The 16,113-nt window shown below is 45.2% G+C and overlaps 1 protein-coding gene across 2 annotated transcripts in view; it reads right to left on the bottom strand.

The window, feature by feature from the left end:
- The window catches only part of RHPN1 (rhophilin Rho GTPase binding protein 1), a 186,200-nt gene extending 170,920 nt beyond the window's left edge, over window positions 1–15,280 (bottom strand). Inside the window, exon 1 of one of the 2 annotated variants that reach the window (XM_029592174.1) lies at window positions 15,052–15,280. In XM_029592174.1, coding sequence (XP_029448034.1) covers window positions 15,052–15,096 — 45 coding nt within the window. In that variant the 5' untranslated portion in view covers window positions 15,097–15,280. The remainder of the gene's footprint in view (window positions 1–15,051) is intronic. The other variant, XM_029592175.1, reaches the window with a different exon arrangement.
- Between the last annotated feature and the right edge of the window lie 833 nt (window positions 15,281–16,113).

Genomic DNA, 16,113 nt, shown 5'->3' with positions numbered 1-16,113 from the left:
TCATTACTATGTTACTATTTACCTGGCCCCCTGAAACAGGTGAGAGCCACTACTTGTACTTTTAAGGTTAAGGGCTAAACCTTTAATCAAGCCATCCTGAAAAAATTCAAAAATCTGAGCGGGATCTTAGCCAAATGAGGAAGAAAATCTTGATCCTCACACCAGGCTTCAAACACTCGGCAAAACTGCACATAGACCACATTTCAGCAAGCAAGCCCTCTCAAGGGCTACACCGTAAGACAAAACCAGGTTGGATCTTCGTGAAGAACCAGACCCTGCCTTAACAGATTCCTGTGCGCTAGAAGTCAAAGGGGCAAATCCCCCAAGAGCTGCCACAAATCCGCATACCATGGCCTACTAGGCCAATCTGACCAACCAAGAGCACCACCCCTCTGTGGCACTTTATTCTTCAGATCAATCTGCCCAACAGGGCCATAGAGGAAAGGTATACAACAACTTTTCTTCCAGCCACTCCTGCAGCAGGGCATCAATGCCCAACAACTTCGGTCTCCTCTGTGACTGAAAATTCGCAGAGCTTTCACACTGCGAGAAGTCGCCAGAAGGTCTAGAAATGGGGACCCCAGTGATCCAGAATCAGCTGAAATGCCTCGTCTGCCAATGCCCAATCTTCTGAGTCCAGACACTCCCTGCTGAGAAAGTCTGCTCTTACATTGTCTTTTCCTGCTATGTGTGAGGCTGAGATCATCTGGATATGCACTTCTGCCCATTCCATAAACTAATCTATTTCCAGCGTTACTTGCTGGCTCTTGATTCCTCCCTGCCAATTGATGTAAGCCACAGTCTTTGCATTGTCAGACATTATCTGGACAGACCGACCCCTGCAACCTGTCACCAAACTGCAAACATGCCAATCGGGCCGCCCTGGCTTCCAGCCACTCAAAGGGCAGGGCCTGAAACTGATAACAGTGTGCCAGAACTGTGAACTTCAGAAAGCATTGATGCTCTAGTCGGATGGGAATATGAAGATATGCCTCGGACAGATCCAAAGAGGTCAGAAATTCCCCTCGCCATTATTACCGAACACAATGTTCCCAATGCAAAAATACGTCACCCGCAGATGACAACTGACACCTTTGATGGGATGAAAGGTGCCCTCCTTCCTGGGCACAATGAAATATCGACCCATATTTTCTTGAGATGGGGGCACTGGAACCACAGCCCTCAAGACTGAGGAGTCTTGCCAATGCAGTTTCCACTGCCTGCTTTTTCTGTGGTGAGTGGCAGGGAGATAACATGATCATGTCCTGAGGAACACGGCAAAACTCCAGTGCATATCCTTCTTGTATCACCTCCAGGACCCATTGATCCTATGTGATCTTGACCCACCTCTGATAGAAGAGAGAGAGAGGCATCCCATCTCCTGTTCCCGGGGTGGGTCGGCAAACCTTCATTGGGAGGGTTAGGAGGTTCCCCTTCCTGAACCCACACCCCTTCTTGGCTATCAGGGATGAAAGGACTGAGACCTACCAAAAGGTCAAGTCCTCTGAAGGGTCGTTTCTCTATAGGGATGAAAACGCCTGGATCCTCTAATACAACCTGTTAAAAAAAAAAAATAAAAAAAAAAAAGAGCGTGATGTCTGCTTCTTATCCTCTGGCAAACAAGGAAGTGGAGATTCGCCCCCACATATTGGCCAGTTTAACTTGCTCTCAAGTAAGAGCGAGCCTTTAAAGGGCAATTTACCGAGATTAGCCTTGGAGGTCACATCGGCCAATTTCTCAGTCATAACTGATGTTTAGCCGCTACTATGGAAGCCACTTGTCTGGCTAAAGAGCAGACCAAATCGCAACCCGCATCTGCTAAAAAAGCAGCAGCAGCTGGCTCCATAACTGCCCTGGAGTTCACCCCAGAGACACTGACCTCCTGGGAGAGAAGCCCACAAGAGCAAGCCACCAGGGAACAACAAGAAGCAATGTGCAAGTTCAATGCCACTGCATCAAATGCTTGCTTAAGGACAATCTCAAACCTATCATGTGCATCCTTCAAGGCTGCTCCTCTTTCCACAGGAAAGGTGGTCCGCTGGGAGACTGCACACACAAGTGCAGCTACCTTTGGAAAACGTAAACACTCTCTTGCCACTGGATCCAGAGGGTTCAGGCTTTCCCAAACCAGACCCCCTTTGAATTTAGCTTCTGGGGCGCCCCACTCAAGATCAATCAATTCTTGAATGGCCTTCATCTCTTCGGCTCAGACACAGCATCTGCCCCAGGAACTCAGAGCATTTTCAAGGTCTGCAAAATCAGAGCTGGCAGTTCATTTCCATGAAATAACCATAGCATAGTTCTATGTGGTTCTAAACCTGGAGGAACTTCACCATCTTCAAAAGAGTCAGGATAGACATATTCATCCATGCCAACCGGACCTCCATCGGGAAGTCCTGATGTCACTCTAGGAGTACTCTGGCGCTTTACAGTAGGTCCCAGCAAGGATCCTACCTGTGAATCTGCACTAGGAGTGTTAGAGAGGGCTGAAGATTGCACCTGGATAAAGGATTGCAATCCCTGGAAAAGCTCTATCCATGAAAAAGTAGGAGCATCCAATCCCAGAGGCACTTGAGATGTACTCATTAAACAACCATCCCCTGCTGAGGAACCAGTTAGGGGAGTTCCAAATTCAGGTGCCCCGCCTCAGCCGTCTTGACCCAGGCCTATATCCGGCTGGGAAGAACCAGGCTTAATGAAATCAGAGGAGGATAATTCTCCCTGAGCCTCCAAACAGCGCTGACACAAGTTAGCGAACACTCCTGGCTGAGATGCCCGAATATGACGGGAAGTGCAAACAGAAAGGCACTTAGGTTTCTTAGGCATAGATGTCATTATGGCTGACAGAGCACCAGAACAAGCAGCTGGAGGCAAGCATCTAGCTTTTTTTTTTTTTTTTTTTAATATATATTGAAAAAACCTAGGCATCCCAAAAATAAGTGACGTGACAATTTAAGCACACAATAAAACTTGTGTGCACAGGTAAGCATGCAGCCACTTAAGGCACCGCTTTAACTTAGATGCACTAAATACAAAGGCCCAACTAAGCATCCAAAAATTGGATGCACAACTTGGATGCACAGCTAGTCGCACACACCGAACCAAAAAGCCTGTAGACAGCAGTCTTAGAAAGCTTGCAAAATGCGCAGCCTACCATGTAGTGCGCAGAGAAAAAGCCTCAGAGCGGGGGCCTAGCCTACAGAGGCTGTTCAACCCACCAAGCTGCCCACATCCCTCGACCTCTCATGGAGCTGGATAAAGATAAGAATGGCGAGCAGAGTATGGAGACCAGAAGAAGGAAGCTCTACGCTACAAAAGCCTCCTTTTACATCTCTGTAACACTTACCTGAGCTCAGCCTTACCTGGCTGAGCACAGAGATGATCTCTGGCTGCGAGGGGGGAGAGGGCATATGCCGTCACCACCACGCTCAGCTTCCTGCACCTGCTGCTTTTCAGCCGCTTAAGCAGCTAGGTCTATGCCGGCTGAAAAACCAGCTACCAGACCAAGGCTCTCATATGAGGGACCACGGAAATCACCTCAGGAATTCTCAACTGGGGGAGGGACCTTTTGGTATCACCGCAGGAGAGCAGGGCAAACGCAATATCTTTAATTCTTTTTTCAAAATGAAGCAATCACCAGAAGAGAGATGCACATCCACCATCTGCTGGAGACTGAGAATACTGGCAGGCTGATGTCACTGCGGGGGTATATATACTGTGATGTCAGTTTGCTCAGGCTCCATCTGCTGGTCGAGACACTTGTTCTGGATTCATCTGACTGGAGGCTAAAAAACAGCTGATTGTCAAAGCATCCGTGTTCGCTTGGCCTTACAGATAAGTTTATATATATTAATGCTCAGTAAGTTTAAATCCTCCTTTACTGAAGGTGCTAAACTACAATAGGTACGTTTATTTGGCTGAATTCAACTGCGGAGGCCTTACTTTGAATGGGGATAATTTTTATTAATAACTTTTTGTTCTTTTAACTTTTGAAAAAGGGATTTTTTGCATTGCTTTTTTTTTACGCATTTTTTCTACCACCTTTCAAAAACCACCCTCACCAATTCCCACCCCTGACTTCACTTCTAACTTTATAGATTAACATTAGTTAGGGGAGTGGATATTGTTTGGCAGAGTATCACAAGGATGTAATTTATATATATTTAATTACTGTGGAATCAGGTTAAGTTTCAAGAGGAGATTACTTAGTAATACCATAGTAGACATTTCAGGTAAATAATTTTCAGGATAAGAGAGAAAACGTTTTCTGGCTGGTACCAGAAAAAGGAGTGAGATAAAGTGAATTAGCTCATTCTATGTTTTCTGCAAATAGAAGTGTTAGCAACATATTATATCTTGTGGGAGCACTGAGAAGAGAGGAACACTTAGGTGATGGTAATTTAAAAAAAAAAAAGTTGCTGAGCACTAATTTGGGAAGTTTTAGAACTTAAAAAGTTTTGGGGAGAAGTAAACTATTGGGGCATATTCTTTAGTGTGTTTGTGTGACTGTATTAAATAGCTAGTCAGAAGGTAGGCAGAAGCCAGGAGTTTGGGTGTTTTGATTTCCCTCCTTCCCCACCCACCCCTAGCTCTGCCTTTGATTTAGAGGTTGGAGACACACACACATATAAAAAAAAACAACCCACAAACTTTTAACTTAATGCCTGGAGAAATCCTGTAGGTCACTACCAGATAAATAGTGAATACACTGATAAATTTAAAGGATTCAAATTGTACGCATCCTTACTCCCATAGGAGCAAGTTTGCTTACCGTAAAAAGTGTTTTCCGTAGGTAGCAGATGAATTAGCCATGCTGGGTACGTCTTCCGTGCCACTAGGTGGCGGAGCTCTCTAAGTCTAGTAAAGTTTTTCAGCTAGGTGCTCCCTCTTGTATCATCCCGGGTTTGCCTGAGGCTCCTCAGTGCGTATCAAAGCAAGATAGTATGCCATGTTGGAACTGTCTGGGGAGGCGGGAGGGTTAGCATGGCTAATCCATCTGCTATCTACGGAAAACACCGTTTACGGTAAGCAAACGTGCTCTTTTCACGTAAATAAGCAGCTGAATTAGCCATGCTGTCTGGGAGTCCCCAGCTGTCGTATTGATCAGAGTTTGTTTACTGTGCTCAATAAGGGAAATATAGGCGGACAGTTCTTATGAAGGTGTTGTGTGTAGAACATGTGCTCTTCTGTAGTATAGTCCGGCCCATATGCGTATCGTCTGCAGTCTGTTTGTCTAAACAGTAATGGGATGAGAAAGTATGCAGAGATGACCACATCGCAGCTTTACAGATGTCTACGAGAGGCACTTCATGGATAGGGCGATTGACGCGGCCATTGCACGAACTTGATGCGCCTTAGGTGTTGTTGAAAGATGTTCTGAACATTTTTGGTAGCAGAACTGTATGCAATTGGAAATCCAGGAAGATAAAGTTTGTTTTGTCACTGGAAGTCCTGGATGCATTTGGATTAAATGAGAGGAAGAGTTGTGAGGGTCTGTTAGGCATGTGGATGCGCTGTTTGTAATAGGCAAGCTCACGTTTACAGTCCAGGGTGTGACGTTTTCTCTCGTTGTCACTGGCATGAGATTTTGGATAAAAAATGAGTAATGTGATGGCTTGGTTTAAGTGAAAACTGGAAACCACTTTTGGTAGAAGACTTGGGGGTGTGCCTAATGTCACTTTGTCATGATAAAATTGTAGGTAAGGAGGGTAGTGAACTAAGGCTTGAAGCTCACTAATCCGTCTAGCTGATGTTAGAGCAGTCAAAAAGATAACTTTCCAAGAGAGGTATCTTAGGTGACAAGAGTTAAATTGGTTCAAATGGCGGTAGCATTAATTGTTCTAGGACTGTGTTGATGTCCCAGGGCACTGGCGGTTTTTTGACTGGGGGGCAGAAGATAAAGTATGACTTTTTTGCGGATAATACTAAGAACTGCAACAGAGCGGACAAACCTGAAGCAGAGATAATGAAAAAGGTATTTAAGAAAGTCTGAAGATTTGGCAGCTGGGGTTCAAGGAGTGCAGAGTCATGCATCTTGGGTGTGGTAATCTGAAATCACTGTATGCAATGGGATCAAAAGATTGACATGCATGGACAAGGAGAAAGACTTTGGGGTAATAGTGTCTGCTGAAATGAAAGCAGCAAAGCAATGTGACAAGGCAATAGCTAAAGCCAGAAAAATGCTGGACAGCATAGGAGAGGAATAACCAGTAAGAAAAAAAAAAAAAAACCACCCACCCAGCAGCGGTAGTGCCTTGTACACATGCTTGTTGAGTCCTCACCTGGAGAACTGTGTTCAGATTTGAGAACATATCTCAAAAAGGATATATAGAATGGAGGCAGTCCAGGGAATGGAGACCAAAATGGTGTGGGGGGTCACAATCTGAAGATTTATGAGGAGAGGCTGAAAGATTTAAATCTGTATACCCTGGAGGAGAGGAGGTGCAGGGGAGATATGATGCAGGCCTTCAGATACCTGAAAAGTATCGATGCACAAGCATCAAACCTTTTCCAATGGAAAGGAAAAGCAAGTTTGCTTACTGTAAATGGTGTTTTCCCTAGATAGCAGGACAAATTAGCCATGCTGCCTAAGATGTCCCTCCAGGGCGGATAGGCGGAGCTACTCAAAGATGACAGAGCTTTGCTCTGTGTGCGGCTGCGCAGCCTTTCCCACGCGGCTCCATTTTCTCTTCAGTCTATTCCAAAGCGTGTCTGCAAAGCGTGAAGTGGAGACTGTCCGGGGAGGTGGACAGGTCAGCATGGCTAATTTATGCTATCTATGGAAAACATCGTTTACAGTAAGCAGACTTGCTTTTTTCCCCCTCAGATAAGCAGGCTGAATTAGCCATGCTGTCTGGGAGTCCCCAGCTGAAGGTTGTGAGCACAGTATGAAGGGTCCCTGTGGGAAAGTAAAGCAGTTCCCGAGGCAGAGTATGACACGGTGCACCCAACCTGGTCCAGAGAAGCAGACAGTCTCTCTATACGAGACCTGACTGGTGTATGGATCTGCCTATCAATGCATCCGCAGCGGCTTGCTGGTCGAGACAGTAACGGGAAGTTGAAAGTATGAAGAGAGGACCTTGTAGCGGCTTTGCATATGTCCATTATTGGAATCTCACGTAGGTGCGCTGACATTGCCATCGCTCTCAACTGATAGGCCTTTGACAAACTGGTCTTTTATAGTAACAGAACTGAATACACTGCGAAATCCAAGTCAAGAGAGTCCTCTTGGAGACCGGCAGGCCCGGGGCATTTGGGTTGAAGAAAACAAATAGGTGTGAGGTTCTAGATTCGGAGTGCATTCTACGCTTATAATAGGCCAAGGCTCGCTTGCAGTCTAGTATGTGGAGCAATCTCTCACCCTCATTTTTGTGCGGCTTCAGAAAGAAGGTCGGCAGGGTAATAGTTTGATTGATGTGGAAAGCCGAAACTACCTTGAGTGAGAATAAGAGGTGTGTCCGTAAAGTCTCCTTGTTATGATGAAATTCAAGGTATGTTGAACAGTGAACCAGAGCCTGCAACTCGCTGACTCTTCTTGAAGAGGTCAGAGTGACCAAAAACAGAACTTTCTACGATAGATCTCTCATATGACTACTTTCCAGAGGTTCGAAGGGCGGAAGTGTCAGCTGTTCCAGAACTAGGATGAGATCCCACGAACAGGTGGCCTGTGAACCAGTGGTCATAGCTGAAGAATAGCTGTGACCACTGGAGGATAGCAAATGTAACCCCAATATTTAAAAAGGGCTCCAGGGGGGATCCGGGTAACTACAGACCGGTTAGCCTGACTTCAGTGCCAGGAAAAATAGTGGAAAGTGTTCTAAACATCAAAATCACAGAACATATAGAAAGACATGGTTTAATGGAACAAAGTCAGCATGGCTTTACCCAAGGCAAGTCTTACCTTACAAATCTGCTTCACTTTTTTAAAGGAGTTAATAAACACGTGGATAAAGGTGAACTGGTAGATGTAGTATATTTGGATTTTCAGAAGGCATTTGACAAAGTTCCTCATGAGAGGCTTCTAGGAAAAGTAAAAAGTCATGGGATAGGTGACGATGTCCTTTCGTGGATTGCAAACTGGCTAAAAGACAGGAAACAGAGAGTAGGATTAAATGGACAATTTTCTCAGTGGAAGGGAGTGGACAGTGGAGTGCCTCAGGGATCTGTATTGGGACCCTTACTTTTCAATATATTTATAAATGATCTGGAAAGAAATACGACGAGTGAGATAATCAAATTTGCAGATGACACAAAATTGTTCAGAGTAGTTAAATCACAAGCAGATTGTGATAAATTGCAGGAAGACCTTGTGAGACTGGAAAATTGGGCATCAAAATGGCAGATTAAATTTAATGTGATAAGTGCAAGGTGATGCATATAGGGAAAAATAACCCATGCTATAATTACACAATGTTGGGTTCCATATTAGGTGCTACAACCCAAGAAAGAGATCTAGGCGTCATAGTGGATAACACATTGAAATCGTCGGTTCAGTGTGCTGCGGCAGACAAAAAAGCAAACAATATTGGGAATTATTAGAAAGGGAATGGTGAATAAAACGGAAAATGTCAATGCCTCTGTATCGTTCCATGGTGAGACCGCACCTTGAATACTGTGTACAATTCTGGTCGCCGCATCTCAAAAAAGATATAATTGCAATGGAGAAGGTACAGAGAAGGGCTACCAAAATGATAAGGGGAATGGAACAGCTCCCCTATGAGGAAAGACTAAAGAGGTTAGGACTTTTCAGCTTGGAGCAGAGACGGCTGAGGGGGATATGATAGAGATGTTTAAAATTTTGAGAGGTCTAGAACGGGTAGATGTGAATCGGTTATTTACTCTTTCGGATAATAGAAAGGCTAGGGGGCACTCCATGAAGTTAGCATGGGGCACATTTAAAACTAATCGGAGAAAGTTCTTTTTTACTCAATGCACAATTAAACTCTGGAATTTGTTGCCAGAGGATGTGGTTAGTGCAGTTAGTATAGCAGTGTCTTAAAAAGGATTGGATAACTTCTTGGGGGGAGAAGTCCATTGCCTGCTATTAAGTTCACTTAGAGAATAGCCACTGCCATTAGCAATGGTAACATGGAATAGACTTAGTTTTTGGGTACTTGCCAGGTTCTTATGGCCTGGATTGGCCACTGTTGGAAACAGGATGCTGGGCTTGATGGACCCTTGGTCTGACCCAGTACGGCATTTTCTTATGTTCTTAATACCCTTCATGAACCGGGAGACTAGAGGGCAGTTGGACACCAGTACGCCATTGTAGGGATGATGGTTGGCTGCAATGGCATGGACATGGACCCTCACCGAAACTGTCACCAGTCCCGCCTGATAACGGGAATGGAGATACTCTAAAAGGAGCTCCGGTGAGCTGGAGAAGAGGTTTATGTCGTCACATCAAGCCGAGTATCTAAGCCATTTGCCCTGATTGTTCCTTCTGGTAGAAGATTTCCTGGATGACACTAGAATGTCTTGGATCTCTGAAGGCAAGTGTAGGTGACTTAATACTGTCCTTTCAACCTCCATGCTGTGAGATGCAGTGAAGAGTGAATGGGATGAAGCAGGATTCCTCTGTCCTGCGTTAGCAGAGCTGCACTGTGGCCAAGGGGAATAGGCGGTTTGATGGAGAGATGTATTAGATAGGTGTACCACATTTATCTGGGCCAAGCCGGAGCTATCAGGATTAGGTCGGCAACGTCTGAGATACACTTCTATATTGTCCTCGAGATGAGTGGCATCAGGGGTTAAGCACAGAGAAGCACTCCCGTCCATGATATGAGAAACATGTCTTGCGCAAGTCACTTCCTGCTGGGGTAAACAGAGGAGAATGTCTGTACCTTCTTGTTGTGCTCCATAGCAAAAAGATCCATGCATGGGAGGCCCCAAACCTGGAAGAGGTCCTCCGCCATGTCCTGGCAAAACTCCCATTTGTGTGGATGGAAGATCCTGCTTAGTTTGTCTGCTCTAGAGTTCTTCACCCCAGGTAGGTAGGTCACCTGAAGAATGATGGAGCACTCCTCCACCCATTCCATGATGTGCACTGCTTCCCTGCACAACATCCAGGAACCGGAGCCTCCTTCCTTGTTTATGTAGAACATCACAATCTGATTGTCCATGTGGACCATGATGATTCTCTCTCGTAGGAACCCCTCAAACGTGCATATGGCATTTCCAATCGCTCAGAGCTCTAGAAGGTTTATCTGTTAGAGTCTTTCCCAGCGGGACCAGAGTCCTAGTGTTTGTACTTGGTCCCAATGGGTTCCCCACCCCTTGCTTGAGGCATCTGTGGTGAGGATCAGCTGATGAGTCAGGGGGGCAAAGCAGTGCCCCGGAGAGAGCTATGGAGCACAACCACCAGTCTAAGTCAGCTCTCATGCTTCTGGTTAGACTTGTCAGGACAGCAGATGTGAGAACTGTGTCCATTATGCCTTCAGCCCCCATTACAGGCTGAAGGCATAATGGACGCCATTATGCACACCACATAGATGACCACTGCCATGTGGCCCAACAGGGTCAAGATCTGGGGGGCCCGAGGTGTGAGTAGAGACTCTCAGCTGAATGGCCAGGATGCGCAACATGTGGGCCCTGTCCGCCAGAAGGAATGCTCTGCTCTGCACAGTACTTATACGGGCCCCAATAAATTGCAGGTTCTGCACTGGCTGAAGACTGGACTTCTTGTAATTGATAACCAAGCCAAGACTCTCCAGGCATTGGATTGTGGCCTGTAGGCTGCAGGTTGTGGGGTCACTATCAACCAGTCGTCGAGGTAAGGGAACAACTGGTTTCCTTGCTTCCTGAGTTGGGCCACTGCTAAGCACTTGGTGAAGACTCTCAGGGGCAGATGAAAGACCAAAAGGAGCACCTTGTACTGGAAGTGGTGTTTGTTGACCTGAAAACACAGGTATCGCCAGGAGGAACGGTGCATAGGGATCTGAGAGTACGCATCCTTGAGGTCCAGCAAACACATCCAATCACTGGGTTGTAGAAAGAGAAGGATGGACTTGAGAGATGTCATTTTGAACTTCTCCCTTTTCGGGAATTTGTTGAGAACTCGTAAGTCCAGGATTGGGCGGAGTTCTCCCGATTTTTTGGGAATAAGGAAGTATTAGAAGTAAAATCCCTGGTTCAGCTGAGTGCTGAGAACCCACTGGATAGAATATTGGAGTAGTTTGGTGACTTCCTCTTGTAGCCAGCGATTGTTCTCTGAGATGGGCCAATGCGGCCTTACTCGGTGGGGGAGATTTGGTGTGTTCTTCAAGTACAGGGGATAGCTCTCTCTGACAATATTAAGTACCCAGTCTAAAGTGATTGCTTCCCAAGAGTGGTAGAAATGGGAAATTCTCCCTCCTACTTGTAGTGGTAAGAGTGACCCAGGTACCTCTAAAAACCCTGAGTTTTCATGTTATTATTCAGAGGTAGGTGCTCTTGTCTCTGGTCCCTTTGTCTGCCACGAGTCTGCTGCGGTTGTGATGGCTGAGGCCAGGTTTGCGGATAAGGTGGCAGATGTCAAAATGAATATGGCCTGTACGTCCGTCTTTGGAAATAGGTCTTTCTGAATGATGGGTAATACTTCATAGCCGAGGATTGCTCGGTGGGGGATGCCAGAGACAAGTCTGTTATGTTCTGCTCCTTTAATTGGAGTTTCATGCAGCTTGTCTCCAAAGAGGTTGTCTGGGAGACAAGGGAAGTTGGCCAATTTCTCATGGAAATCTCGAATGGCACTGGCCCAAAGCTACACAATCCATACAGCGGCTTCTGCTGTGGTACAAGCGGAAGTTTCAAAGGCCTCATATAATGCCTTAGTCCCTCCTCTAGGTCATGAAATTGTTGTGGTGAGGCCTCATCTGGCAAAGTGGTGGTAAAGTGGGGCTTGAGCAACTGAAGACACTCGTGAAGATATTGAGTGATATAGAATTGGTGCTGCTGGATCTTTGCGTTCAGCATACCTGCCTGGAACACTCTTCTGCCAAAATCGTCCAGGTATTTACAGTCATGCCCTGAAGGAGTGTTTTAATGAAGATGTAATTTTTTTTAGCCCTCTTCAAGGTCGACTCGACCACTACGGAGGTGTGTGTGAGTCTGACCACTCTGTAGAATGGAGACTGACGCTTCCAGAACTTGAAGTCTGTCTTCCATGAGGTCGCTTGCCTCAAGAAAGGGGACTCCCAAGCTGTTTGTCCAGCGGACCCACAGAGGAGGCCCTCTTGGATTTTTTAGGGTGATCCAGATGGGGCTCCAGAGATGAGTGGGCTGATAGGCGCTCCAAGCTGGAGGCATAAGACCCCGAGTTTCCCTCATGCAGCCAGGCAATTTTGGTAGAGCACTGGCTCTGGGCCAATCCCTACATGCCCCTAGTCAGAGTCTGGGCCGAGGCATAAACAACAATAATTATGCCCGTTGGTGGCAGATAATCTTACCGCACTGGCCGAATTTAAATTAGAGGCATTTTCCTTAAATGCAACAGTGCTCTCTGAGGAAAGAAGAAAAGCTCCGCATGCAGTCTGCAGCACTGAAAGAACAAACTGAGAAGAAAATGGAGCCATGCGGGAAAGGACGCACAGCCGCACACAGAGCAAAGCTCTGTCATCTTTGACAAGCTCCGCCTAGCCATCCCAGAGGGACATCCCAGACAGCATGGCTAATTCAACCTGCTTATTGCAGGAAAAACCTTAGAACTAGGGAGTCACAAAATGAAACTACATGGGGAATGACTCAGAACCAACCTCAGGAAATATTTCTTCCCAGAGAGGATGGTGGATGTCTGGAATGCCCTTCTGGAAGAGATGGCGAGGACAAAAACAGTAAGTTATTCCATGCACTTTTGAATTAAGACACTGTAGATCCTTAGAGGCTATCAGTTGCAAATGAAGAAAGCGGGTGCATGGAGAAAACTTGCATGGAGCAGCAGTAACTACAATAAGCGACTTGCTGGGCAGACAGGAAAGATCATTTGGTCTTTATCCGCTGTCATTATTATGTTACTATGTATATTTTGTCTGTACCTCATGTCTGCAATTTTTTGATTGCTGTATTTGATACTGAAAGACTGCATTAAAGATACTGGAAAAAAAAATAATATAGGTAGAGGCACAAAATATTAGTCAAACCCATAACATATCTATAGGGACCTTCATTTTCAGTTTTTATTTATGGGAAATATAGCACTGAAACATTGTGTCATGCAAAGAAATAAAAGATTGAACTGGAACAATGTTTTTCTATTTTGGCTGAATTATTTTGTGCACATTAATTTCTGCTTGCACTTACTATGTAAATAGCCATCAAGCATTTTTAGCAGTTTTTTTGTTACTTCTAGTACTAAAAATCTGATACATATGGAAGGACCATTGTTTTCAGGACTTTTTTATTTTACTTTTCCTGATGATTTCAGTGTTATAACAAAAAATACAATGGAAAAATTACATTTACAGTGATTTTTTTTCCCCCATTTGTTATAACAAAAAAAAAAAAAAAGAGTTAGTGGAAAAATGAGTTACAACAAATGAGAAAAAAAATCACTGGAAATGTAATTTTTCCATTGTATTTTTTTGTTATAACACTAAAATAAAAACTGAAAATGAAGGTCCCTGCATTTGTTTCAATGCTATATTTCCATAGTCAAGAGCAAATGTTTATATCCAGACTGGAGTTGATCTCTGCAAGCAACCTTTTGGATTTTGCTTAATATGATGCGATATCTTCTGTACTTTCTAAAAAAAATAAAGATAAACCGTGTATTAGCCTCTGTGATTTGACTTGATTTGGGATATCCTATATTTTCTTCATCAATGCTATATTTACCATAAATATACATACAGTATAACATAGGTAATAAATCACTAAAAACAAACACTACCACTATAAATAAGCAGAACAATAAAAACACAAATAAAATGAAACTGAAAGAGGCAGTCAGGGTCAGATTTAGGAATAAGTAGCATAGGTACATACCTAGGGCACCAAATTCTTAACACAGCAAAAAGCTGGGGATCCCCTTTCTGCTCTCTGATTTCCGGGCATGAAACTCACCATCTCTAGTCCTTTGCCTACAAGCTCCATATTCTTAAATATGGCCCTAGGTAAGGTAGCCTTGCTACCTGTTTCCAGTATCCACTGTGCCTAAATCATCCAAGAACAAATATTTATTTAATCAGATTTTATGCTCTTCAGTGACAGAGACTTCCCCGCCTCCCTTCATATGTTGCTCCAATGCTTAACTTCTATAAAATGTGTAGAATGAAGTATTGGCAATATGTTAGCACAGGTGGTCAATTAATTAAACCATGCCCTGGCTAATACTCTGCACCGTGCACTATTTCTGTGCTTGATATAGTTACTATGCAATATAAGATTTGGGAGATAAAATAGTTTACTGCACTTTCAAGAAGAAAATAATCAGTATTCGAGTATATTGGGCAAAGCAACTATTCAACAGCACAATTCGGTAGAATATATAATAATAGACAGAGATGAAGTGGGTTTTTACATGAAATAGTAGCTATTATTCTTGATGTTTGGGAAAAGAACTGTACACAGCATAACTAAAAGCGCAACAGGCACAGTACACACTCAAGTTATTAAACCATAGTGAGATAAAACTCTACTAGATTATTCTAAACCCCTAACACATAACAGAGATGCATAAAACCCAGCATTATTACATTTTAACGCACATATCCAAAAGCTTTCATACAAAAAAAAAGAAGGAGAAAAAAAAAAAAGCAAAAAACCCCATACTCAGCACCTGTTGTCAAAAAAACAAACACAAAAAAGATGCAAGATCTCCTCGCTCAGTCCATACAGTAAAACACTGCTGCAGGTAGTACCCGGCTGAAGCATTTCCCAACATCTGAGCAGCGTTACTAAAGGCAGGCAGAGCTGTAGGAAGATGAGAGGTGCTCAGGCGCCCCTGGCAGAGGCGGCCCCATATGAGCCTCTCCTGCCCGCCTAATAACCCCAAGTCTGAAGCAAGAGGATAAGATAGGGGGAGGGGGGCACAGTGTTACTCAGTCAAAAGGAGCAGCAAGAAAGGGGGGGCTCGCTCACCTTCCGCACGCTGCCGTTCTCCGGGGTGGCGGGGGCTTCCCCCATGCCGAACCGCGACCTCGCGGTCCGTCCAGCTCTCCGAAATCCCTAAACCACCATCACCACCGCTGGCCCGTCTCGTCTCGCCGGCGCGCGGCTAGCTCCTCTCCCGGCTCCCGCCGAGGGGCGGGGAGAGGGGGCGCGCCAGCCAACCGCGTTCAGGAGAAGCCCCGCGGGGGCCGGTGACAGACGTCCGAACTGCCCCGTAGGGAAGAAGGCAGGAGGCGGGGCCTGCGACGGCGAGCTCGCAGCCGCCCGGCGGCCCTGTTGCCGTGGGCAACGGTGGGAAGTGGAACGCCGCGTGACGTGGGGAAGGGGGCGGGGCCCGTAAGAGGTTTCTGACAGCGCGGTGGGAGAAGAGGGGCCAGGGGTGCAGCAACCTCCCCCCACCCCCTGCCTACTTGAATGAGAGACTCGGCTTGTAAGAGCCGCAACATCTGGAGCTGCAATACTGTCGGGGGCTGCGCTCGTTTGACTCAAGATAACTTTATTGGCATGACAGTTTTACGTGTGTTCCAAAGTAGTTTCCAGAATGATGAAAATGAAAGGAAAAAAAAAAGAATGGAAAAAAATTACAAAATGGTAATAAATCAAGTGAAGGTACAGCATACTGAAAATACAGCATCAGGGCCATGTCTCAGGATTTGGTGCCTGCCCCTTTTGTCCCCGTTGATTACTGTGCTAGTCACCCTCCTTATGATAAAGGAGATTCTTCATAGCTCCACATGAATACGCGTTTTCAAGTACCAGTTTTTTCAAGTTGCGATACAGTGCTGTTCATAAAACATAGATTGCACGTTATAGAAAATCTTACAATGGTGTGCTGCTGCTTAAAGGTTGCCTACACGTGCAGAAATGTAACGTGAGCCAGTTCAAAAAGGGAGATGTTAAGCCAGTCCTGGACTTCTCACAAACCCCATCTTGATACTTTCTGCTAACTGCAGCACTAATTTCACATGGCTGAATGGGGTTTCTCAATCCTGTCCTGGAGACCTCCCACACCTAGTCTAGTTTTCAGGATAG

The sequence above is a fragment of the Rhinatrema bivittatum genome, chromosome 2 (genome assembly GCF_901001135.1).
Source record: "Rhinatrema bivittatum chromosome 2, aRhiBiv1.1, whole genome shotgun sequence".
Classification (NCBI taxonomy): domain Eukaryota; kingdom Metazoa; phylum Chordata; class Amphibia; order Gymnophiona; family Rhinatrematidae; genus Rhinatrema; species Rhinatrema bivittatum.
Note: the sequence above shows the minus strand (reverse complement) of the source record. Positions and strands in the feature narration are given on the sequence as shown.